Genomic DNA, 26,388 nt, shown 5'->3' on the forward strand with positions numbered 1-26,388 from the left:
GTGTCTTCGGCTTCTTTCGTCCGATCCGATCCATACAGCAATGTTCACGTGACGCGTTTCGCTCCCACAGCATGAGCTCAGCTTTCTGCTGCTCGGTAACGCTAGCCTCAAACAGTCCTAATGCTATCTAGCTTGCTCCTGATTCGGCTAATTTAAAAGCATCGGAGTTACAAAATACGATTAACTACACAACAGATTATTTTGTAGGAGACTAGTCTTGGAGCTATTTAGCACAGAACCGCGCTTTGGGGCATATTTGTACAATTTCGCTGCGCTAGCTAGCCACGGTTAGCTTGTTAGCTAACGGTAACACCAACATGAATATAGACAACGTTAATCAGTCTGTCACAACTGGGGTGTCCTCCACGACGTCCTCAACTTCCAGCAATTGTATCTCAAATGACAATGCAACTACCAATGTCAGCAGCGTCCCTTCGGTCACGAGTAACGGTAACGTAAACTTGTATATGACTCTTAGTAATGAAGCTTAGTTAACGTTTATTGTCCAAGTTGGTGAGCCCAATACTTTACTATTTATGTCAAGGGAGGATAGCTACTGTATTTCTACTGGAGATGAATGGTGTGATTCCCTATCGCAATATACTATGCAAGAAGTTGATGCATCATTGTGTGAACTTTTTCTGCAACACCTGCTCTCAAACATGGCTTAGACTTTGAGCCACTTTTGACAAAACTTTTAATTATATTTTACTGAAAACTGTAACGCGTAGTTATTTGTGTACAAGTATAATGTTAAGAATACTCGTTAGGAAAACCTTTTTTTTAATTGAAAAAAATAATAATCTGTATTCCAGCTTCAGCCTCCGCGGCCATGGTGACCACATCCGCCGACTCCTCGGTGTCCAACGGGGTCTATGTTCCCGGAGGTATCACCAATGGAGACGTAAAGCCGGCCCTCAACACAACCCCGCTGGCTGATTTCCTCATGCAGCTGGAAGAGTACACTCCCACAGTAAGCCAAGTGGTGTCCTCAGATTACTACTGTATATGCTGCATTCACTGGTAGGGAAATGTTGTTAAAAAGACCGCACATTCTAAACCTTGCCTATGTTCAAGTTGGTAATGACAGAATGATGGAAAAGTGCTGGAAAAGCCTGGCAAGTTTGGCTACCCTGTCGGCCACATTAATTGATCACCATCTCATCAAATCAAAATTAAATTCCTTCAAAAAATATAGATTTATTTATAAGGTTATCAGATTGGTATAGTGCGTCTATTTTTTTGCTTGTTCAGTTAATAAAATGACTCGAGAAGCAACAGATTCAATATCGTCAATGCACAATCACTTTGGTTGGTACAAACAATATACCTTAATAGCAAAAAAAAATGAAAACGCTCAATTGACATTCATGACATCCATTAATGAACATTTGTTATTTGAACATCATTTATTTGTCAACAAGTATTGTCATACTGTGATAACGCTAATAGTTTAACTTGGTGATTAGAGGCTGCACCATTGTTCTTGCTACTTTTGGCTCATCATCACTGAATGGCACACATAGAATAATAATATTCTTCACAAATAAATGTTAGCTGAAGTAAAAGTTCTTATGAATCTTGTCCCTGAAGTCTGCTCTTTTTTTCAGATTCCTGATGCAGTAACAGGTTACTACCTCAATCGGGCTGGCTTCGAGGCATCTGACCCAAGAATGTAAGTGTACAATTGACTCTAAGGTCTATTTAACTTTAAAAAATATTTTTTGGGGTAAACAATTTGAGAAACGTATTACTTGCATATATGTTTCAACTATGAATTATGTTTCATAGTATGTATGGTAAATATGGTAAAAGCGCAATTCAAAGTGGATTTTTGTGTTGTCTGAAAGTAGCTCATCAGCTTTCACTTAGGTAATATACTTGTTATTGTGGAGTTTGCTGAGTGTTGCTGTAAAAGATTTTACAAAAAAAACTATTAATCTTCTTTGACATGTCTGAGACTTTGAAGCCTATTTGACCATCCTATATATACACACACACATCTTTTTGTTTCTTTAATGATATCTTGTAATAGAAAAATGAAAATGAGATCCGAGAAACTCTTGATCTGACTTTTTTATTTTTGTCCCATGAAACATAGACACATGCTGTCTGTACAGACCGTGGAAACCACAACATTAATATATATATTTTTAATTCTACAGAATCCGCCTGATCTCCCTTGCTTCCCAGAAGTTTATCTCGGACATTGCAAATGATGCGCTGCAGTACTGTAAAATGAAAGGCACCGCCTCAGGAAGCTCACGGAGTAAAACAAAGGTGTGTTTTTCTCATACAGTATTTCGAAATTGATGTATGTGATGGGGGGGATAAAACGAATGTATATTATTATCTCTGATAATGTTGTTCCTGATAGTTAATGAGTTTGATTTTTTTTTCTTCTCTATATTTATTCAGGAAAAGAAGTACACTCTCACCATGGAGGACCTCAGTCCTGCCCTCTCCGAATATGGTGTCAATGTCAAGAAACCATATTACTTCACATAGAACTGCCTTTCTTTAATTTTTTTTTCTTCCGCTAGTTTTAAGTCCCTGCTGACCCACTAGACTCTGTCAACACCTTTATTGCTTAATGTTTTGTTTTTTGGATGATGGTTCTTTAGTAGAGCTTTGACAAAATGTTGTAATCACTTTGCCATTTGTTAGTTAGGGTTAGTAATTACATTTTATTGTGAAAATAAAACCCTTACAATAAATGTTGACGTCTGTGAGATGTTTCATTTGTCCAACACCGGTATATGAGCTAAACATTTTGATATGCTGATGGTTTAAAGACACACGTTTATCAGTCTTATTGTGTAATTGTTAAATGCAGCTCAATTCAAATATACTATAACCCACGAGAAATATCTTGCCGAAAAGATTGCTTTTTGTTTTCTTAAATTGCAATAGAACGGCATTATGCAAAAGCCATCATGTTAATGTTAACTGTCCTGTTTACAAACCGTAAACATTTTTGAGCCGATGTCCACTGTTTTTACATTTTTTAATTACACAATTTAGAGGCATTAAATAAGTATATTCAGCAATACATTAAGTACAGCAATAATTCAAAAAATGTTATTTAATGTTTTTGTACAACAGGGTGGTGCTCTGTCTCGTACTCCCATTTTGCAACATAAGAAAATAACTATAGCAGAGGTATTTTAAGTGTGAGTATGCAACAAAGTTACCAATGCCTACATTTCATTTTTGGTTTATTTTAAACATTTCATTTGCATTCTCATAAAATGTAATCAGCTTTTATTTTCGCGCTATCTCGCGATGGCAGTGTTTTGACCCTTAATGCAATCCGTAGCACGTCTCTCATAGACGTTCAATGGTTGTCGCGTCCATGGTGTTATCCGGCGAATAGCATTTTTATTTAGTCTTAAGGAGCGAGTTAACAGTCACAATGTCTGTTCAATCAACAAATCCAAACAACCCGATTGTCTTCTTCGACATAACCATCGGAGGACAGGTGAGTAGAGGAAAGATACACGACTTTTGTGGCTAAACGACGTTGAGTTAACGTTACCGAATCTCACCAAGAAAGCGTGTTGAAAGTTTCGATCCACTGAGCTTCGTTGGTTGGTATCTAACTTCTAAACTAAACCTCTTCATTCAACAAACGTGTCTGATACACAAAGCAACAGACGCTGACTTTAAATCGCGCGGTTTATATTGTGGCGAGTGTTGTATTGTGTAATTACGGTAACGTTCGTCTTCTCTTTTAGACGGTCCGCACCTTATTCAGAGGTTACGCGCATTTACGAGGCATTACGGTAGTAGCGTGTAAGAACTGACAAAATAAGAGCACTTCCGGCAAACCTTAGAGGACATGTCGAAATAATTCTGTAAATCTACAAACATAGTGACTAACCTCACCTGGGTTTGATAGCAAACAATTTAAGAGACTAAGATTAGCCCATTAAATATTATTTAGGAGCTGATTCACATCACATTTTATATTAGATTTAAAAGCAAAATGGTCAATAATGACTTCGTATTTTTACTTTACGTCAATAGATGACAGCCTTAAGGTGTCTCTCAGGGATAATCTGTAGTGACACTGAGGAAGTGTATTATTTACCTGTAGTGTAATAATATTTACCAATAGCTAATATGTGTAATTATTCCTTAACTATGGACAATTTCCTTTAACATTTAATCTAAAATTGAGATGAAATTTGAAGGGCTTTAATTTAATTTTGCTACATCCAAATCTTCTGATTATCCCTGAGTGACACCTTCAGGTTATACCTGGAGTATAAATATGTAAATATTTACCATTTCCTTTCTAATCTAGAATGTGAGGTCAAGTGGTTCATGAATTACATTCAAAAGAAAGTTGGCTCATTTCTTGAAAAATCAAATCGGACATTCATCATTTTGAAGGGCTTCAGTCTTAAAATGCGACATAAGTATGTCCTGATTTTCTCTGGTCTGTTTAAATATATTCTTTATTCATTTACACAATTGAACATTGGACAGTAAGACGATTGACAATAAGACAAATAACAATGTAAAGTAAAAGTGGCATGTTCAATTTAAATACAGTATAAAATAGAAGGTATTATCACTAGGTTCTCTGGTCTGTTTAAATATATTCTTTATTCATTTACACAATTGAACATTGGACAGTAAGACAATTGACAATAAGACAAATAACAATGTAAAGTAAAAGTGGCATGTTCAATTTAAATACAGTATAAAATAGAAGGTATTATCACTAGGTTTTTTTTAATCTATTATCACATCTATGTATGACTTACAACGATCTGCTCACCTTGCAGATTAAACAACATCACTGTTGGCAGTCCGACCTGTCTCAGAACAGGTTGATTGTTGACCTCTCTTTCACACGTGGAGCAGAGTGTGCATCTTCTCTCTTGATGCGTTGAACACGGTTGCAAGGAATGGCTGCCGTTGTGTTCCTTTGCTCAAATGCCAGAAAATGGACCACAAGCACATGTTTCCTGGAGGGCTGTAGGGCCCTTGTGTGTCGCTTTTTGCCCAGAACATCACACCCATCACTAAACTGTTGGTGCACTCCAACCACAGAAGATTAACAGTGGTGTAAGCAGGCAGTCCAATGGTGAGCAGTAGGAAGACCACACTCATGGTGAGATAGGGCATCCACATCAGACTAAAGCCCAGGATTGTGCTCAACCACAGAGGCGGGCGTGGATCGACCGTCTCCTCCAGTGGATTCTCCTCGATGACACATGTGTCCGGGCCATTAGTCGAGAACCGCAAGTCGCTTTTCTGGATCTTTGCATTTTGAGATAACCTATCAGACTCCCTCACCCACCGGGGAATCCTTGACCAAAAGGGCAGTAATGTACAGGTTGTAACTGAGAAACCCCCCAAAATGAAGAAGTTCACCAGTGTAGACTCTCGTACTTCACAAACTGTAGCTGATAGCCCGTCCTCTAAATTCAGTTCCGACGTATCAGAGTTGACTGAACCAAAGGAGGACAAAATCGCTATCACCCACAGCAGCAATGTCAAGGCGGTGTGTCTCAGGAATTTGGAGGCGTTGCTCTGTTTGCCGAGGCTGGTGCCTTCTAAATAACAGTCCAGTAAACACAGGCACACGATGGGCAGCGTAAGGGCATCAAATATCACAGAGACATTGGTCAAGAGGAAACAGAGGGACACCAAGCACGTTTCAGGTTGTAGAAAATATAAGCGGGAAACAAAAATCACCATCACAGAGTCGGCCAAGACGATGGACAGACCGCACATACTTATAAAAGAGGTATGTAGCCTTTGGAAGCACAAAGAGAGGACCGCTGCGTCCAGTCCCAACTTCAAAAGCATTATCAACAGATACTTGTCTGTGTTTGTATGGTAACCAGACTCCACGGTCCTTTCCTCTATAATGGCCAGCATTTTGTCGGTATGTCTTGTTGTCTGATCCGCTGTTTACTTGCAGTGCTCCAGAGTAAACTGTCGAGGAAAAGTTGACATTGTTTAGGAACTGTGGCTGTAAATAAATGGTCAATGGTCTGCACTTGTATAGCGCTTTGACACTACTTCATTCACCCTTTCAAACACTTATGACAGGAGGAGCTACCATATACAGGGACAAATGCCTTTTCAGTAACTAAGATTCACACACTGTAGTCACCGCTACAGGAGCGATGTTGGGGTTGGGTGTGACATCGACATGTGGGTTAGCAGGGCCTGGGATCGAACCGCCAATCATCTGATTGGAGGACGGTCGTAAATATGATGATAGACGAGAGTCCAGTCCACAACATGAAACAAAAAAGAAATAGTTGAGTAGCTGATTGGAAGCCACGTCCATAATCCATTTTATATTCAGATGACAGCTTTATAATAATGTGTGGCTCAACCTTTTTCTCCAGATATGGTGTAATTCTGACTTAATCCGGTTTAATGTCCCCCACCCCACTTTGTGCAAGTTACTAGAGCACTTGTCAGGAATGTCCCTGCATATTTTTCATACAAACGGTAACCATCGAGGCTTTTTACTGTCTTTATATCACCCCGGGCGATTCTAAGAAACAAAGTAAAAAATAAATAGATGGATTCGCCTTTGTTATCATTGCAGACACAATTCGCCTCTCACATATTGTCACGTCAACATCCCGAAGGAACAGTATTTCATTCTTTCCAACTATGTAGACCAAGAGAGGCGAGTTCTGCCGTTAAAAGTTCAATAATGAAACGGACGTAAAGCCACCTGTACCTGATACTCGGGCTGGTCCCAGTGCAGCGAGTTTCAGTGGAGATCCAGTCGCAGCCCCGGTGTGCTCCCACAGGTGAAGCGCTTCCTTTGACACAGCTATTTATGACGCCACCTCCCCGTTGTGAATCCGGAGACGCCTTTTTGTGTAGGGTAGGGTGCCGAGAACCGGTGTCCTGTTGAAACCGGTTCCTGTACGACCGGTGTATCTACCGTAGCCCCCCGAAACGCGACGCAGATTTCGGTGCTTCCTTTTGGTGCCTGAGACGATTGAAGCACGTTTAGTTTACACACTCTGGTGACTTCTTCATGCAGCACTTCCATTTATATTCATTTAAGTCCGTGTTTCCCTCCGTTATTTAAGTCGCGCTCGGCACTTCCGCCCCGAGGGACCCAGCCGCACACGGAAGTCACCCACAGACATGTGCGTGACATGCGCGCGCGCACAGGTGAATAGTTGCCTAAAAGGGGAGTTTTAGTAAATACATATAGTGCCGGAACTGTGATTTTTTTAATATAAAGGCTGTAGTTAAACAATGAGGCAGTTTGATTAACAAAATGAATCTGGCATTAATGTACCTTATTTCTCTTTTTTAAATGCTCCTTACATATGAATCCTTGACATGTGTCAAATATGCAGCTAGTGTACAGAACGTTGTTTTGGCTTGTTATGTTGACTGTCAGGGCAGCACGGTGGTGTAAAAGCAAGAAGGTCCTGGGTTCGACTCTGCCCAGTGGCCTTTCTGTGTGGAGTCTGCATGTTCTCCCTCAATCCAAAGACATGTCCTGGGGATTAGGTTGATTGGGAACTCTAAATTGCCCGTAGGTGTGTGGATGTGAGTGGGAATGGTTGTTTGTCTCTGTGTTGCCCTGCGATTGGCTGGCGACCGATCCAGGGTGTACCCTGTGTGCAGGATACGCGGTTTGAAGATGGATGGATGTTGACCGTCAGGTGAAAAGCTTTAGCTTCTTATCTAAGTCAGTGATCGTTTGCACCTATACAGACACACAGACGTTGTTGTAGTGATCACCCTTTCACATTTCCCTCTTGATTTGGAGGCCTCGGTGGACACACACACACAACCTACAGGCATGATGTGTCATTTTCATTCATCAGAACTTAAATAAAATTGTTGGGATGAAACGGTCTTCTTGATATTTTCACCAAGAAATAGAATAATGTGTCATTGAAAACCCACAGTAGAGGGAAGATGGACAGGAAGAAACCCCTTACCATTTTTTCAGTAGCAGTATCTTTGAATAGAGTCCCAGTATAGAGCGGGTTACTGCACCTAAGGCCTTTTCTCTCTCAGTAGTTCTGGTGACCAGACCGGTTTTTGGGCGCAACGCTTTGTCCCAATTTTTTTTTTTTTAGGCGAATACATTTAATTGTTTTTCTTTGTTTGGTGTGTTCAACTGTTTTATCACCTTTTGGCAGGATATCGGTCGAATGAAGATCGAGCTGTTTGCCGATGTGGTTCCAAAGACGGCAGAGAATTTCCGGTATGGGGAAAGTCACAAACAAGTCTGTTTTTCATGCCTGACAACTCTGAGTGTTTGACGACGTCACTTAAACTTCCATTGTTTCTTACAGGCAGTTCTGTACTGGAGAGTTTAGGTAAGTCTGGGTTTTTGTTTTTGGAAGATACACAAAAACTACATCATCATCTTTTGAACCAATTTAAACCGTTATGTGCAAAACAAAGTTGCCAATATTTAGTTGAAAAGATGCAGAGGTTCCATTCAGTTACATCATGATGTGTTCACGCTCCATTCGGCATAAATCACAACTGGGTGGAGTAAAAAATTATAACTTTATGATGTAATCAAATGTTGTCAAATATAGCTTGGGGGAGATAATTTAATAAACACAGTTGATTGATTAAGCATTAGCACAGCAATATGAAGCAGCTAATAAAGAAGGAATAATGACCTGTGCAGCTTTTAAATTTAAGGTTTATCAATACAAATCCAATCGTTTGAATGATGTGTTCAATGTCAATCAGTAAAAAGCCATAAAAGACTATAAACACGTTATTCCTGATGGATTACACTGATTCCTGGAAAATCAGTCATTCTATTTATGTAACAAACGCTGTTCCTTACTGGCGCTTTGTTTTGGAAGTATGTAGTCCCTTCACGCACAATAACTAGCATATCAAGTTGAACAGCTTCCAGCACAAGAGACTTGGCCATTATTATGTACGCATCTCTTTCTCAATGCATCGGGATTGACCATTTACTGAGAAAAACTCACATGACAAACGTGGAGCAAACAATTGATTATTAATAATAATAATAAATGCATTTTTTTTCGTCCCACAGGAAAGATGGAGTTCCAATTGGTTTCAAAGGTTGCACATTCCACAGGTAAGGTGTTGGTGCTGGAAATGATTAGCTCACTTTGTACCAGCATCGGCCGGTACGAAGAGGGAGCCCAGAGCAGTAAAGATCCTGGAAATACGAAAACCTTTTTAGTTTGTTTTTTAGATGAAAGTCACTCAAGTGCAGCTAATGTTAGCCACATGTATTATTCATGTTACATGTGTTAAGTATTTGTTCAACAGACATTAGAATGAAAAAATGTTATCAATATTTAAGGTGAATACTTTTTCACACGCACCCAATTCCTACAACGACTTTCACCACAATAGAACTGGCTAATTATTTTTTCTTCCTTATTGGCAGGGTGATAAAAGACTTCATGATACAAGGAGGGGACTTTGTGAATGTAAGTTAATAAACAACACTGTTTGGGTTCGGCTCAAGCTTCTGTAAGCTCAAACTTAATCTTAACCCAATCTTCTTTTAACATATCCATGAGTGTTCTTTTAGACTTTAAGAGTACACAGTGGTTCCACTACCCCCCCCCCCCCCTCCCCCTCCTGAAAAACAGTGCAATTTAATAGACACACACTGTAGTTCCACACTAAGAGAGCACCAGAGTGACTACTCCGTTTGGCCAACTAATACTTTGTCCTTTTGTCAAGGGGGATGGAACTGGTATCTGCAGCATCTACAGAGGTCCATTTGTAGATGAAAATTTCAAAATGAAGCACTCTGCACCCGGGCTTCTGGCCATGGTATGTATAAAGATCAATGCATAGTGGTTGTGGACAATAAATAAGGAAAGGGTATCTTTACCTCGATCAAATTTATGTTAGTAGTTTTCCTACAACCATTTAGTAAATCATCTGTTAAACTATATCAAGATCATTTAGATTTTATTGGTTGGACCTGAGCTCTATATACAATATCATTTGATGGATTCCTTCAAAGTGAAGTAACCCTGATCGGTATAAAATGCTCTTTTTTTTTCCTTCTCAATATTGTGTGTCTTACTCAGGCAAACAGTGGGCCAGGGACAAATGGTTGTCAGTTTTTCATTACTTGCACCAAATGTGACTGGCTGGATGGGAAGCATGTGGTTTTTGGTGAGTAAGTCCACAATATTAATTGTGCCTTCGTATCTATTTAGAGCGCCATGTATGTTTCCGTATGTGCCGAGATTTAAACCGTCTTGTTTACACCCTTTTCAGGAAAAGTGGTGGATGGTTTGCTGATCATGAGGAAAATCGAGGTACAAACATGTTGTAATATTATTTGTTTGATGTGAATGAAAAACTCGTGGTGGAGAAAATGTTATTGACCACTGTGATTACCAGCTGTGCAACGTAAAGCCCGCTGGATTTATTGTCTAAATGTTTCACTTGTCCATCAAACTAAGTACATTTCATAATATGTGTATGTGAAACCCAGTCATAGATACTTGCAGTATGACCATCTCGTGCTGCTCTATGTTTATGTCATGAGTACGGTAATCAAGCTTTGTGAATGAATTTGAGAGGATCTTTGTGTGTGGTGTTCTTATGGCTGTTTGTGCTCTTTCCTGCCAACAGAATGTTCCTACGGGACCCAACAACAAACCCAAGCTCCCCATCCTCATTGCACAGTGTGGAGAGATGTGATCCGGCCTCCTCACAGCACCACGCCAGGATTATTCAGCTTTTTTGTATCCATGAAGTAGGGTTATAGTCACTTGATAATCCTCAGCCGACACATTTCTTTTGCTGTGTGGAGGCCTTTTTCCATGGTGGATGTTGAAAGGATGGCGTGAAATTCAACAGTACGTTGTTTGGCCGATTGTCCAAAGTTGTAGAACGGGTTCCAGGTCAGCTGTTAAATCCAACCCAGATAAGATTATTCACCTGACAGGTGGGTTTTGGAACTGACGAGATGTGCTAAATAAAGTAGTTTTACAAAACGTCATGTCAACACTGTCGTTGGGTCCAAGTGAAGATGATTTTTGCTGCAATTTGTGTTTCAGTCTGTTCATTGAGGATGAATAAATTGTTTACTTTTTCATAAACATTTTAGAGGTGATCTTCTTTCTTTGGTAAAGCTGATAGCACTTTTTTTGCATTGTATCGTTTTCAATAATTAATTAATAATCATTTCAATATGTTTTAATGATTATATGTTTAGCACTCCAGATATGATACTCCCAAAATATGTATTTACTTTTTAAAATATGAATGTGTAATTAGCTTGGATTTCAAAGAATTTTAATTGCTACCATCTTCACAAAATGCATGTATAGAGTACAATATTAACAAGCAGAATCTGAAATCATCAGTCTTCCACAAGTTTGGGATTTTTCTTTTTTATCCATATATGTATCTAAAAAGATCAATTATTTCCTTCCAAATATCTTAAATTTAACTTGTTTTATAGTGTGAGAACACTGGAAGGTTTTCTTCTAAGTCTTCTTCTTAGTCTTCTAAGAAAGAGGTGGATGGAGATTGATTTCTGAAGGTTTACTGGGTAGTTATCAATCTCAATGTAAGGACGCCACAGAGCCCTCCCAGTCACACACTTCAGCACCAAGCACTTCTCTGCTGAACGTATGGCTTCCTCCTCACACCCTCCATACAGATCCAGGCCACCAGCCCCCTCCCCCACCCACGCTCTCCTTCTTCCACTGTGGACCTTCTTCCCGTGGCACAAAAGAACTCTTTCAAATGGATACTCTGTTCTTGTGGAGGCAGGAAGAAGTATTTTTTTAGGGAAGGGGGGGGGGCTCTTGCATGGATGAGATGCTCACTGGGGGTCAATGCTGGAGCCCATCTTTGTGTGGGAGAAACGGGGCAAGCTCTTCACATATCAGCCAGCGCTCATAAACAGTGCCAGTGGAGTATTAACATGACAATGGGGTTGTGCGTGTGAGTGGGAGGGGGCGGAGGGGTTGTCTCACACGGTCTGGGTATGTCGACACTGCGCTACTTGAGGAGGACTGCTTTTAACCTGTTTAATACGAGAGAAGAAGCAAATGTTATGTATAGGTACTCCTGAATGTCAGCACTTGAGCTTATGTACCCTTAAGATTCAATAAATGTTATCATCTAAAGAATGATCTGCTTTCCAACGGGTTCCATGTGAATCCTGAGTAACTTCATGACACATTCAGGTTTGAAGCTCTTTAAATCATGAAGGCACAGAAGGCTGGTTGTTCATCCTGGCTGGTCTGTCATGATCTGAACACCATTCTAAACAATTAGCAGATTATTTGGGTTTTATCTCCCGTCATGATACTATCCTATTTCAAATGTAATACTCCCGGTGATATGGAATAGTGAATCAGTTATTCTTTGTTTCGGCATGAGAGTATTGCTGTCAAAATCGACATGTAATGTCATGACATCTAAATGAGCAGAGCTTCTACGGTCCTTTATGTTCGCGAGGCACAGCCACAGCATTGACGGTGTGGTAAAAACAATTATGAATAGAATGTTTACTTCCTTTTTGGTAAATCAAATTGTAGAGGTCCTAACACGTTTCCATAGGGCTAACGGGGGCCTGTTCTGCCACAAATACAATTCACTGTCCTGTGTGAATTGGGTTAATCATCTCGTGTTATATTTAAACCGGGTTGCACTTATGTGGTTACAGACAGTGTCCAAATTATTCTAGGCATTTTATATAAATGATGGCAGGTGTAAACAAGCTTCAATCATTCTCAGGCGAGTTTACAAAATGATGTTTTTTCCCAGAAATTGGAGAGACAAAGTTTTAAGACAACTGAACTGAAGACTTGCATTTCCCAAATATTAAACTCGTAATCTTATTTGGCTTTATTTAGATGATTTGATGATACAATTTTATACTAGGATAGCAAAACAATACACGTAGTTCATACTGTTCATAATTTTGTTAAGTCTGGCAAAAGAAACACAACCGAGCTGACACTGTTCCCAAAGTGTCACGGTTTTCTGTCGGTCTTGTCTGTTTTTGACATCACTATGAGGCGGTGAAAATGAACAGGTACAACCTCCTTTAGCCAATCAGGTTCAGCAAGCTCTTCTTTCATCCACATTTGACAGCCGTCTCAGCCAATAGAAATGCGCCGTGTTCTCCGCCAACGATTCCAACCAATTGGAAGAGTCGTTGGGTGGACCGCCGGCCGGCAACATTCCCCAGCACAGTGGCTCACTCTGCCCAGTTCGATCGGCAACGGGAGCGGAAAGAGGAAAGCAGAGAGCCCGAAGGCAGTTGCCCCTACCACCGCCGGCCCAGGTTACCATCTAGCACCGGGAAACATAGCAGAGAGCCGCCGCCGGCAGAAGCCATTACCAACCAGTAGTAACCATGAGCAGCGAGGCCGAGACACAACAACCACCGGATGCCCCTGCCGATGAGGAGAGCCCATCCAGCCCGGCAGCCGCAGCTTCCGCGGGGGATAAGAAGGTCATCGGTATGGATACTGGAAGTGAGCTAGTTAGCTAACATTAAATTAGCGAACGTGGTGTTGAACCCTGTTGAAGCGATGCGCAAAAGCGGCGGTTGCAAACCCTAACTTTCCAAATCCCCGGTCAGTTCACCAATGTTACTGTAGCGCTTTCACAATGTCGTTGACTCACATTAATGAATTTGAACGTCCGTTGAAATTTGGCAAAATACACGTTAATTTTGTCCAAAGTAGCCCCACGCTGTTTATGTATAACCCCAAGGTGTTTGATGTCTGTAATAAACTGGTATGGACTAGTATTGATCATATCATGAGTATAATAATCAATTTATACATTTTGTCAAGGGGCGAGACGTCCTGGCGTTAGCTTGTAACACGTTTTTAAAATGTCAGTTGTAAAATAGGTAGCTCTGGCTAACGTTATATATTCACTACTTAATATATAAATACAAACTATTTGTGGGTGACATTAATTCAAGATTCAACTGTATGGTTTGCAAAGCCAATCCTTAAATCCCCACGGTTAATATTTGCCGTTTATCGGCCTTCAAACCTCTAATCCATGCCACGGAATGCCATGTTACCGACTGGCCATCACATGCACGAACGTTGAGGTTGTATTCGGACCGGTGTCTCGAGACCAACGTCGGTGCCACTCACCACACATTAAAAAAAAACGATGAAACGTCAGAACGTTGACTACTGTTTTTGTAATGGCTAGTGGAATATCATCAACTTATCCCATACAGTTCACTTAACCGGCCATGATCAGTGTCGTAAGGAGCAAGCTAGCGTAAGCGGCAGAACGTCCCTTTGTTCACAAGAAAGCGTCTGGTTCCGCGTTAGAAGCAAATGTGTCTCAAAAAACAATCGGAAAATATCCTCTAACGTTAGCCACCAACATCTGGGGGAAAACCATGGATGCCCGTTTTACTAGCATGATTGGCCGTAACTGTCAACGGTTGTCGAATTGTGCCCATATTTAAGGGCCTAGCGTTAGCTTACTTCGCGTCGGTGATAGCTCGTTGGCTAACGAAGCTACACTAGCTATTTACATGGCTGGAGGGGCAACTCAAAATGTCCGCCGTGTGATTTCGCGGAGTTCAATACTGAAATATCTGTGGGAACCTTGGGGGTACAGACATGTGTATTGGTTTTCCTACGTAATATTCGTTCCCGATACGTTTCATCGGATGCGATACGGTTGTTTTTGCGGGTTGGCTTTAATCCAACCACATGGTTGAGCCTCCGTTAGCTACTGTGCTAACAAGCCAGCTGGGCTCGCTGCATGCTAACGTGTCCGGGAGCGACTCTACCACGTGTGAACGCTCATGTACCGAGTGGTGCGGTTTAAAATGGGGCAGTGGCTCCGTAGTGACTGGAATTTGATACGTCAGTGGTTAAAGTGCGTTGTATTTTTGCTGCATTGATCTCTAGTGTAACGATACGCTCTAATGCAGCTCTATAAAACTAATGCACAGGGCATTTGTATCGTTACTAATCTCGCGTTCCACATTAGAAATAGGGCAGTCATTACTGGACCCTAAAGCTCCCGGTCCATAGCGCACACTATGTGCAGCTGGCACAGGGTACCCCTAAGCACCGGGGTCTATAAAAAGGATGACAGTTGGGTGTTAAATATAGCTTCGACAATATCTGGCAGCGTTCGTTTTTCATCACCTGTTGTAGTTTGATTATTTTACGGTTTCTCGTTGACATTGGTGCTCTGGGTCATGGGGACCTGGTGTTTGGAAGGTTTATTTGTACACACGTTATTTCAACCATGTAATATTGTAAATTAAATGACTGAAGCCTAAACTTGGTTAATCATTTCTTGCTTATTGTGTTTTTTTGCAGCAACAAAGGTCCTGGGTACAGTCAAATGGTTCAACGTCAGGAATGGATATGGTTTTATCAATCGGTGAGTGGACCCAACTCTGTCTAGCTCCCCGAAAGACCCTGTTGTCATCTGTGTGTGTGTGTGAAGGAACATTCCCAATCCTATTAAGGCTTTGATTTGCTTACAAAGCTGACCTGACAATTTGTCTGCTGTTGTTGCGCACACTACTTATCCTTACACTTCCTGGTTTAGTTTAAATCTGTCTGCAGATATATTGTTGCATTCTGTGTCTCCGGGATCCTGCTACCTCAAATGAGTCTGTATACCAACCCCCCTTTTATCTTTTTTAAGGAATGATACAAAGGAGGACGTTTTTGTACACCAGGTAAGTTGTATATAGATTTAATATTCCTCATTTTTTTATTGCACATTAATATAAAAGCTCACAGCTGAACTGTGATTTGTTTTAGACAGCCATCAAGAAGAACAACCCGAGGAAATACCTTCGCAGTGTTGGAGATGGGGAAACTGTGGAGTTTGATGTAGTTGAGGGAGAGAAGGTAAGCTGTACTTTGGTAACCCAATCTGCATTTTTACTAGGTCCAAGTTCTGAATTTAGTATGCATCCTGTTCTCTAGATGATTCATTTATGTATTTCCCCCCCCCCCCCCCCCCCCCCTTTTTTTAAAGGGAGCAGAGGCGGCAAATGTCACCGGCCCAGGAGGCATTGCAGTCCAGGGAAGTAAGTACGCTGCAGACAGGAACCGCTATAGGCGCTATCCCCGAAGAAGGGGCCCTCCTCGTGCCGGAGAATATCCAGACAACTACCAGAGTGACGGAGAGGGTGAGCCAAGCAGCGGAGGTCGTGACAAAGGCAGCCGAGATGGGGGTGAGAGCGCTCCTGAAGGAGATGTGCAGCAGCAGCAACCACAGCAGCAGCCGCAGCGCAGACCCCCTTACCCTGGCAGACGGCGCTACCCACCATACTTTGTACGTAGACGCTACAGTCCCAAGATCGGCCCCTGATCTCAGCTTTGTTGGAGCTACATGATGTTAAACTTCAGTCAGCCTTAACAGCCAGTTTCATTATATGGTTTGTTTGCCTACGTGTTGACTTTGGAAAAAGCTGCATGTCAGTTGTTGGATTTATTTGCTTTCAGGGAGGAGAGGGCGACGAGGGCCAAGGAGCTCCGGACCAGGGCAACAAACCAGCGAGGCAAAACTACTACAGAGGCTTCCGACCAAGGTTCATTCCAAGGTTTGCGTGTTGGCTTCATTGACGTAGGGCTGCAACAATCGAACACTGGGCTGCTAAGCAAAAAATTCAAGCCCTGAGTCTACATGCGGACCAGATTTAAATGCCACCCGTTTGGCTGGAGAAGCTGTTCTTTTATTGCAGTCCACCCTCAAATTGCAGCTGTGCATTCAAATTTTGCTATTGTACATTTCTTTTGGAGCAATTGTGTTGTGCCTTTTATAGCCTTATCTCTGTACGTGACATGTATATTTTACTTCTTCACTGCAGGGGTCCACCCCGTCCCAGACCAGTGCGCGATGGCGAGGAGGATAAGGAGAATCAGGTTGGTGAAGATGGCCAGAACCAACAGCCCCGCCAGCGGCGCTACCGCCGTAACTTCAACTACCGTCGCAGACGTCCCCAGTCTGATGGCAAACCCGGCCAGGAGACCAAGGAGGCCAAGACAGGAGGAGAACCACCTGCAGAGAAAACTTCCGCTCCCGAGGCCCAGCAGGGTGGGGCTGAGTAGGAAAACCACCTGCCCACCGGCACCTACCATCTTTTACCATCGTCCGGGTGAGTGCACCACCAAGTTTCCAAAAGCCTTACAAATATGTGGATGCTAGGAAACGTGGCACATTTAAAATAACTGCAATGCAGTAACTTTGATAAAGCGAACTGTTAAGCCCCTCAATATTGTTGACATGTAGCACAGATGAACTAACATGTTAATTTTCATTTACAGTTTTTTTGTCAACAAGATGAAACATCAAACAAGATCTGAGCAATAAAGATTTGACTTGACGATCGTCACAAGCTTGCACCATGCATTTGACCAGATTACCACCAATTGCCTGCAGAATCTATGCAGACTTGTTTTTTTTCCCATTATTTTTATGTGACAGCTACAAACGTTTTTCTAAATCTGTCCTAAGTTTTTACAGAAATGGAATTTGATAAATGGTCAGTTTGACATTTTTAAATAACTTTTTATGTAATCAAACATTTTAACAAAATGCAAGCTCAAATAAAAGTCCAGAAACCAGGAAAAGTCTTGGGTGTTTTCTTTATACTTCAAGTGATCAACTAGACTTTATTTTCCCATATACAATCACCAAATTCAATAAATGTTCATAATGTACAGCATTTGTAAAAAATCATTTTTTAAAACCAGGATAAATAGAAACATGCAACTTCTTGACTCTTTAAAGCAAATCTGCTTTCATATGTATTAACCTAGGCCTGAAGCTAATTTAATAAAGCAAGTAGCCCTTCAAGTTAGATTTGGTATATTTAATTGCGTTGGACACCTCGTTGTATACATCAGGGTGTTATCCTGTACATGCTGAGAGTCACTCAAACATTGGTCTCTTTGCGCAGGCGCTTCATGCGTTGCACGTTGTTCTCGATGGCCGTGGGGTTGGTGATCTCTGCTGCACAGGCAGCAGGAAACCAGCCTGTCTCTCCGTCTCGCATTCTTTCACCGTAGCACCAGGCTAGGAAGAGCAGACTGTTAGGTTTCAAGCCCCCATTCTTTTCAGTGACTTATAGGCAGGGGGGAGCCTCACTGCCTACGCATGGAGCATTATAAATGGTGACCGTGGGTACATACTAACCTTCCTCTTTCTGCATCACAATGACAAGCTCCGCCTGCTGCAGACCCAACTCATCTGGTTCTTTTGGCATGTAGGCTTTGGTGGCTTCATATTGTGGCAGACCTGAAAACCATCCCCAAAGTGCAATGCGATTCATGAAACCAAGGCTTTGAACTGTATGTTTGTATTTCAAGTTCCAGAAAGCTGTTCAGTAAAAAAACAGCCCTCATACAAACGGACTGAGTGCAGCTCATGTGAATACGTGACGGCATTATAAACACCTACCAACTGATGATTTATGTGCAGCACACATTTCCTTCCATAAATAATTTTAAAAAAAGGCTCAAGATCATTATGACCTTCACTGAAAACTGATCAAGATCGAAACTCAGCACGACTCCCTTGGTAAATAAAGCATGCCGACTTACCGCCTTTAGAAGGAAAGACTCCCTCCTGCTTGTGTTCAGTAAGAGCAACTATCCAGCGTGCCCGGTCCACCCTTTGCAACAGAGATGAAGAAAAACACTTCCATATGACTCCAGAACTAGTGTTGCATTTTAAACATGTGTGAACTCAAGAACTCTGTTTCTTATCAATGGACTCCATGCAGGAGGGAAATTTAAGGTTACCATTAAAAAACATGTCAGTAGAGGGCGCCAGATACAAAACATTAGTTTTTTGGCCCTCAGTGGTTTTGTAATTCATAAATTACTATTGTGTACTGGAGTCCAAATGGAGCTAGTGCTTCTTCCTAATAAAATCACTGCCATCTCCTCCAGGACATGTACTACTATAGAAGACACCTACAAGTGTAACACATGGATGTGATTCAACTAGAAAGAGCAGTTGTTGCGACAAAGTTCCCCTTCAGATTATAATAATACCTTAACATACTCACAATACTTGAGGGATGTGTTCTCCAATATCCCACTTGAGGAATAACAACTATAACAAATACTTCTGTGTAGCTCACGGTTACCTGGACTCGGCCACCAGACTGATCTGCTCCGCTTTCCCCTCACTGTTCTTGCTCATCTGCAGCTTGAAGGAAAGAAAGTAGCTGTTCTTCACAGGCGAAGTCGTTCGTCCTTCTACATCCTCAGCGACCTCCACCTCCACATTCTCCAAAGTGGCGTAGTCCATCACCACAAAGCTCTCCTCACTGAATACAAATTGTACAGGGACAATCACAGAAATACGTGTTTTTTTTTCCCCCCCCTAAATGATTGTTTTGCACATTAGCGTTGCTGAACCTAGCTGCTCATTTTGTGCATTCAAACAACAGTTTCCACCTACATTCTGTGACGCTAACAGCATTTCCTAGATACAGGCACCCGATGACCTGATGGTCACAGGATCACCTTAACGAACCTGAAAATGACTCCACTGTTGTGGGCAGCTCCTTCCTCCATGGTGACATTGTTTGGTTTCTCCCTAACTGAAAACAGAGCTGTAGTCTGTCCAGCTGAAGGCTAGATTGAAGAATCCAAAGTATGCACGCACCACATCCATGCTCGTTCCCGTCTCACCCCTTTTCTAACTTCAGCAGATGCACAACTAGGTTCTTTTATCCAAAGTGAGAAGGTATTCAGTTGTTGAAAGTAAAAAATGTACTAAAGACTTAACAAATATTCTCCCTACTCCTCCCCATATTTTAATTAGTTTAAGTTTTTGTGAAAACCGCCAGCACACCAAATATTGTTTTAGAAGTGAAGTGCATGCTATTCCAAACCAACGGTACTTCAGTCCCACTGACCTCTTCTTCTTGGTGACGATCAGCACGTCATTGAAGAGGAACAGGTAGTAGCTCTTGTTGCTGAAAGCCCTCCAGATGCTGAGCTCTTCGGTGCTCAAGGCCAGCTCACCGCGCTTCTTCAACCACCGTGATGACGACACCAGAGGAAATGGCTGCGAGGACGCATGACCATCAGTTCAGGTCACATGATAGGTATCAGTCAAAAGCTTTATCCAGGTTACATTATGTTCCAATCTTTTCTCAGTAAAACGGCGTGGACTCTGTAGTCACTTTCTTAGAAAGGCTTTTGAGCAGAGCTTACCTTGATTTTACCAAAATCCATCTGTTTCTGGATGGTGTACATCTGCTCCGTCCTCTCCATCCGCTGAGCCCCGTCATTGCAGCTGGTGACCAACTGTTGAATTAACAATCGCAACAATGACAAAATGATAACTGCAACCTTGAAAACAGCCTTCATAGTCCCCTCTCGATTGAGAGATGGGGGTAAAAACGGTCTTCAACATCGCTCTACCTTGCTGATGGCGTGCAGAGCCCAAACAGCGGCAAAGTACTCCGCCGCCGTATTTGGAGTTTTCTGGCAAATGGTCTGTGAGGACAGAGCAAACAAAAAGGTATTAAACTTTGTAGCAGTTGTTTACTTCTAGACCCAAGACAACCTTCTGCAACAGTGTACGTGCCAAGATGCTGAATCTGGAGTTTCTAAAATCATAATAAATGATTAATGTATCATAGACATATTTTCTTTACATGAAGCTTTTATTGTTTGTAAAAGGCTGACCAAATTGTACTTAGAAATAATGTGGTGAATGCAAACTTAAAAAGCCTCCTTATTTCGAATAAGTACTTTATGTAAAAAGGAAAAAAGGTTGAACTGACATCCAGCAGCAGCGGGAGTCTGGTCACCCTCTGCATGGGAAGGATCAGGAAAGAGATCATGGGCAGGCCTCCACAGTCACTGCTCCCCTCAATCTGCTTCAGGGTCTCCTTGAACGCAGCGTTAGTGGTCCTGGTGGACGGAAATGAGGAGAAATGAGAAACCGTTCAGCTCGTCCTACCGCGTTACTGCAGAAACTACATTATGTTCTGCCACTCACAGCAGCTTCTGCAAGGTCCTCTGCTGGAAGGTCTCGTTTGAGCAGTAGACAATGTAGGGCTCAAAGTGGTGGGCGGCGTGGTTCTGAACAATGTCGCTGATGTCCCGGATCACTGGGTTGTCATAGTGACGCCGTTCCAGGTCCTCAAAAAAGCTGAAATAGAAGAAGAGATGGGGAGCTTAGCCAAGAAGTGGAAAGACTGCGTTGCTCCGCCCACAGACGGATTACCTGAGCAGGCACACAGCTGGGAGAGTGCGTTTAGGCCAACTTCTAGGTTTTAGATCTCCATGTTGTTTGTATGTGATAATGACACATACAGAGGAATTCTGTAGCTTTGTGATTTTAATGATATAAACATTCAGAGACCGGTGCAGGCAATCGAATACGAGTTACAGCCTTTTGTGAAAGTGGTTCAACTATATACACTCTGTTAAACTAAGTAATAATTGTTGTGTCATTCTGTAACAATTGTGTTAAGTTATTTGAGCCGGTCATTTTGAAAACATCCTCCTATAAGATCCAGGTGAATCCTTCTGCCGAAGCACAGTGAATGTCTTCCATTATCGGCGGTGACTTTCAGCTCTGCCCTGGCAAAGTGGCTTTTCATCAAAAAGCAGTAAAATGACACCGGCAAACCCGCCCGCCCTACCCAGGAAGCAACTGCCGCACAAAGCAGTCACACTCAGATACTGTCGGTTCATACAGCAGCTACTCAGAAACCCTTCTGGCCTCATACAACCGGTTTTACTTGGAAACACAGCAGAATCAACAACAGAAAGTCTTGCTGCTAAAACTCGATTTCCATTCAAATGCAGCTGGCAATGAATAAAAGCAACACCCGCAGTTCTCAAGCTCACTATCACCATAAAGCTCGGGAATAACACCCGGAGCGGTAGAACCAGTTCGGCTCGCGTGTCTTAACATGTGGCTGGACACGATAAGGACAAACGTTCTACCTGAAAAAATAGACTCTTTGCGTTTCAAACCACATCTCAATGAGACTGCAACGTTAACAGTATGACAAAAAACACTAAATGTGCGACCCCATCAAAAACTTGTAAAGATCCGATTCTGTTGATCTGGCAAAGACAGAGAGGGAGAGAAATCTCATTTGTGTGTGTGTGTGTGTGTGCTCTTTTGGAGAGAAAGACGGCGACAATGTTTCACCCACCGTTTGCTGACCTGCTGAATGACAGAGATGTTGGAGAAGAGGTGGTGGTACTCCACGGCGCTCATGGTTTTCTTCAGAGCGTCGCTGCTCTTGAAGTAACGCACCAGGATGCCCAGGCTGTGCAGGTACGAATGCTCCGATGTGATGATCTCAAAAATGGCCTGTCAAATGACCACAAACGCACCCAAATTGTGTTTGAATGCAAAGAACATGCACTTTCTTTTCAGTTTACACTAAAGAGGAAACCTTATCATGGGATGCTCCGTTACACCTGATAGTCGGTTCTTTTTTGGGGGGTATTCATTTGTTTTGGGACCTCACTTTCTTACAACATCCAGAGAAATGACCTCTATTTTCTGCATGCAAGCGTATACAGGATAACAGATCACAGCACTAGTGACAATCTTCCAGATCAGGAAATTGCAACAGACATGTCACCTCAAACACACAGAACAACATATGTGGCTGCAATGCATTCTGGTCCATTCAGACTGTGGGGAAACTACCGTTCAGCTTTCCAAAACAACAGTGAATTAGCTAATAAAAGACACCAACATTTGACATTTACTGTTAATGTTTTAGACCACGCTTACGCTTCACAATGTATTGCAGAAGAATTATCCATAGGTAAAACAACAGCAGATGGCAAAATATCAGCAATTCATAGCTGTATGGAATTACTTTGACTATCGTATTAAAATTACTTTGTAAATTGAGGGCTTAATAAACCTCTGTTGGTCGCGATCTTAGGTGATCCTACACACCTCCTTAAGGCTAAGTGGCTAAGCTAAACCAAGATCGCCACTTCCTGAAAATCACAGAAGAGTAGTACACTATAGCGTGTCTGGTGGTGGAAGTGAAGATGGATTCTTCCTGAACGAGGGGAGCCATTTTTGACAGCTCAAATGTCCTAACATTACAGTATTGGTGCTAGAAGAGCAGTGCGTTTAGCTCACGTCAGTTAGCTCCAAGCAAAAATGTACCTAAAAAAAGTGACATTAATAGTTTCCATGGGGGGGCCGTCACACTCATCAGGTAGAGAAGAGTGAGTCAACACCCAAGTGTGGTCACACCGGCAGGGTGTGGCTTTAGAGGACGACAGGGCACACGGTGGACCTTTGGTATCAACACGTCTGTGGGTGGACTGCCAGCGAAGACACATCAGTAAAAAGAGAAATCGACCAACAGAGAAGGTATCGACCTGTGATCAATGGGTTCATTGGTTGGGAGATGTCTGGTTTTATCTTTTAGCAGGGGGTGAACTGGAAACTTTGGAGTTAAATTATGGGAAATGTATGATCCTGTGTCTTTTGACCCATTGTAAACAAAAACTGAACATTGCCTCACATTTGTGGTTGCATCGCATTGAATTTTCTAAAGTCAGTTAAATAAATGAGCCTCATATTAAATCTTTATTTCTCCCTGTGTGAATTGAAAATACTGTGTGTCGAAGAAGACTGTTTTGTTGAGATTTGTGTAGAACTGAAGCACGTTCTGCCATTGAGCTGCATCTGAGCCGTCCAGCTTCCTGCAGGAAATGAAATCCCTCCTAGGACGGTGCACGGTGTGCACACAAACACACCCACGCATGCCAAAACAGGAAAACGTACCTCTTGTCTCTTTCTCTCCTGAGGGGTGATGAGTGTCAGGATACCGGTGTCCTTCACCTTGGTAGGAGATACAAAGAAAGATAGTTAACTTCACACTGTTCTGTATATTGAAGAAAATTAAACTTGGCCATCATTTCTACACGTGGAAGTTATGCAGCAGCACAAACATGCAAGGAGCTTTTTATATTACACCGTTTTAGATCAACCAAACACACGTCTGGGGCTGCTCCTCTTTGCTTCGTGCGCCGGTGCAGTCAGAGCTTTACCTGTGGCAGCTGGCTCCAGGTGAGCTGCACCGGCCGGTAGCTCTTCACCACGATGCCTTGGTCCTCCACCACAGGGGCCTCCACCACCACAAAGTCGTCCAGCAGCTCATCCTGGTTGGTGGAGTGCAGCCCTCGCTCACGGATCTCCTGGTAGAGGCACGGAGTGGCTGAGGATGAACACCAACAGACGCTGCTTAGGTTTCAAGTCCGCGGCTCAGCGTGCGGCGGTTTTGGAATAGAAGCAGGAAAAACCACGTTGCAAATCGCAGAAGAGCACAATTTAAATAAAGGGTGGCAATGTTATTCATCTGCAAGACTGAGGGAATGAAATGCGTTCATACGGCGCTGCTGCTGCCTCAAGGCACCTGCTCTAAGCCATGTCACAGGTGTATTGCATCCATGTTACTACAACAATTTGCATTGGGGACAAAAACGGCCCCGTTATTTCCCAGCTATTAGTAGTTCTAAAGCCACATTTAGAGAGTGACACATGGGGAACGTACCATCTTTGAAGGACCCGCGTTGATTCTGGTTCCTCTTTCTCCCCAGGGTTCGCTGTGGGGGAGACAGCAGCACAGCCGCAGTGTCACACAGGCCTCGAGAATACTCGTTATTTTTATAGAATTTGACTAAAGTCCCCGCCAATGCTATTGGCTAAGCTGATAAATCCTCCCCCCCTGTACCTTGCGTCCAGGGGTGCGAGCTGGACCGGGACTGGCTGCTCGGCCCTCGCGGACGGGTTTCAGCGTGGCCGCAGACCCTCGTCCCGTCACCATGGCGTCAATGTCCAGGCTGGTCACGGCCGCTCTGTAGGACTTGTTCCTGCCGTTCCTCCTCAGAGAGAAGCCGTCTCCATCACTGTCGTAATCCTCCCAGGACACATCTGGCCCCTGTGTCGAGTGACGGCTGCGGGTCGCACTGCTGGAGTTCTCCAGCCCCACTGGGAACGTCACCACGGTGGTGTGGTGGCGCGGTTTAGGCCGGCTGGATAGATTCTTGGGAATGAGCTGTTGGGTGCCAACTTTCCTCGCCGCTGGACTCAGGGTGCTCAAAACCACCTTCTGAGGCACAGCCAGCCCTTCTGCAACATCTTGCTGGAGTGTAGCGGCCTCCGGTCGGGTCGCGGGGGGGCTTTGTAGCTGCCAGCAGTCATCGCCGGGCTCAGATATATGGAGTTCTGTGGAGAAGTGGTTCTCCAGAGTCATAGGGGCCTGGTCGCCCACGTGGCTGTCCGACTGGCCGCGGGACATAGTGTCCTCCCAGCGTCGCCTCAGCCCCGGGTTTTACGGAGTTCTCCACCACCTACAACATTGAACGGGTCTGCGGGGGAGGGGGGACACAGCCGGAAGAAAAGTCAGGGAACATGTAGAAACTAATCTGTGTCATTAGTCTGGATGACACTCAAATACCAGCAGTGAGGCTCCCAGATCTCATGCCTCGAAGGGCTACCCCTTGAACCACACACACACACACACACACACAACCCCCGTGACTCAGCGCCCACTCCCACGCTGCACTTGCCCACACAAAAAGCACGCGGAAAGGCTCGCTGCGGAAAATCTGTGCGCCAAATAAACTGTATGGAAAATAAAAATCACACATTTTCTCCGATTAATCGGCTGCTCCGAACCTGCCGCGCGTGCACAACGGAACTTCACAGGCGTGTCGCGGGGCTAAGTGTCATGAACATGTAAATACAGGCTAAACGGTCTTAAATAACAATGACTTTAAACCGCAGATTTATAACACATTACTGATATGACAGTTCAAGCTTGCCGACCCCTCTATTCCGTCGCAGTCCGAACTTTGCAATAACTTGGGCTAACAGAAGGATTAGGGTGGGAACAGAAAATGTCGGACTCACATTCCCAAGGCTCATAACAATAAGGTGGGAACGCAGTTCAATACATGTCGAGTCCCGCCAGCTTCCTTACCTGCGTGAGGTGACCTTACGAACACCAGCCTGCGTATTAAAGCAGCTCACACCTGAGTACGGCGGCTCGTTTTCAGGGGGGCTGCTGATCGGTGCAACTCCGGCTCCAGACGCGTCCTCCTCCGCTCCGCTCGGTCACATAGTCCTTATCAGCCACTCACTTCCTCCTCAGTCCGAAGGCGCCTATTAAGCCGCGTTGCCTACGTCACCACAGGTGAGCGTCAATCAGTCCTCGAAAAACTTCCAGGGCAAAAGCCAGCGGCAACGGACGCAACCTTTTCCCAGAAAATGTGCCTTATTGTTTGGATCTGGCGGTGTCTCGAGGGACGCAGGACTTCAATAAACAACATAACGAAACGGCTTAAAAAAATTATACCGGCTACAATTTTCAACTGGCCACATGATCATAAGGATTTTGCAAAA

At 43.2% G+C, this 26,388-nt stretch overlaps 5 protein-coding genes across 8 annotated transcripts; 3 read left to right on the forward strand and 2 right to left on the reverse strand.

The window, feature by feature from the left end:
• The first annotated feature begins 10 nt into the window (after positions 1-10).
• taf10 (TAF10 RNA polymerase II, TATA box binding protein (TBP)-associated factor) lies at positions 11-2,524 on the forward strand. The gene is made up of 5 exons (XM_037480956.2): positions 11-450; positions 816-973; positions 1,611-1,675; positions 2,166-2,280; positions 2,419-2,524. Exons 1-5 carry the CDS (start codon positions 318-320, stop codon positions 2,506-2,508), a joined length of 561 nt encoding a protein of 186 aa, XP_037336853.1. The 5' UTR covers positions 11-317; the 3' UTR covers positions 2,509-2,524.
• A 774-nt stretch (positions 2,525-3,298) lies between these two features.
• Positions 3,299-12,078, forward strand: ppih (peptidylprolyl isomerase H (cyclophilin H)). The gene is made up of 9 exons (XM_037480660.2): positions 3,299-3,481; positions 8,157-8,221; positions 8,313-8,336; positions 9,044-9,088; positions 9,407-9,449; positions 9,709-9,801; positions 10,065-10,152; positions 10,258-10,298; positions 10,618-12,078. Exons 1-9 carry the CDS (start codon positions 3,416-3,418, stop codon positions 10,684-10,686), a joined length of 534 nt encoding a protein of 177 aa, XP_037336557.1. The 5' UTR covers positions 3,299-3,415; the 3' UTR covers positions 10,687-12,078.
• Positions 4,350-7,037, reverse strand: si:dkeyp-100a1.6 (probable G-protein coupled receptor 160). Its single transcript, XM_037480659.2, has 2 exons — positions 6,722-7,037; positions 4,350-5,955 (listed from the first exon to the last, which is right to left on the reverse strand). Exon 2 carries the CDS (start codon positions 5,896-5,898, stop codon positions 4,861-4,863), a length of 1,038 nt encoding a protein of 345 aa, XP_037336556.2. The 5' UTR covers positions 5,899-5,955; positions 6,722-7,037; the 3' UTR covers positions 4,350-4,860.
• Positions 12,079-13,196: 1,118 nt separating the features above from the next.
• On the forward strand, positions 13,197-17,591 carry ybx1 (Y box binding protein 1). Of its 4 annotated transcripts, none has more exons than XM_037479451.2 (8): positions 13,197-13,484; positions 15,321-15,384; positions 15,655-15,688; positions 15,774-15,863; positions 15,994-16,293; positions 16,464-16,561; positions 16,829-17,116; positions 17,286-17,591. In XM_037479451.2, the coding sequence occupies exons 1-7, from the start codon at positions 13,364-13,366 to the stop codon at positions 17,067-17,069; spliced, it is 948 nt and encodes a 315-aa protein (XP_037335348.2). In that variant the 5' UTR covers positions 13,197-13,363; the 3' UTR covers positions 17,070-17,116; positions 17,286-17,591. The 4 variants fall into 4 exon arrangements, with proteins under 4 accessions (XP_037335348.2, XP_037335350.2, XP_037335351.2 ...); XM_037479453.2 differs by having other exon boundaries at positions 16,464-16,549; XM_037479454.2 differs by having other exon boundaries at positions 13,197-13,469.
• On the reverse strand, positions 17,389-26,154 carry arhgef16 (Rho guanine nucleotide exchange factor (GEF) 16). The gene is made up of 15 exons (XM_037479450.2): positions 25,967-26,154; positions 24,716-25,352; positions 24,536-24,587; positions 24,033-24,199; positions 23,767-23,823; positions 22,157-22,317; positions 20,986-21,138; positions 20,768-20,897; positions 20,403-20,477; positions 20,193-20,285; positions 19,892-20,043; positions 19,115-19,297; positions 18,564-18,634; positions 18,157-18,258; positions 17,389-18,036 (listed from the first exon to the last, which is right to left on the reverse strand). The coding sequence occupies exons 2-15, from the start codon at positions 25,280-25,282 to the stop codon at positions 17,897-17,899; spliced, it is 2,103 nt and encodes a 700-aa protein (XP_037335347.2). The 5' UTR covers positions 25,283-25,352; positions 25,967-26,154; the 3' UTR covers positions 17,389-17,896.
• Positions 26,155-26,388: the final 234 nt, after the last annotated feature.

This window comes from Pungitius pungitius, chromosome 1 (genome assembly GCF_949316345.1).
Source record: "Pungitius pungitius chromosome 1, fPunPun2.1, whole genome shotgun sequence".
Lineage (NCBI taxonomy): Eukaryota > Metazoa > Chordata > Actinopteri > Perciformes > Gasterosteidae > Pungitius > Pungitius pungitius.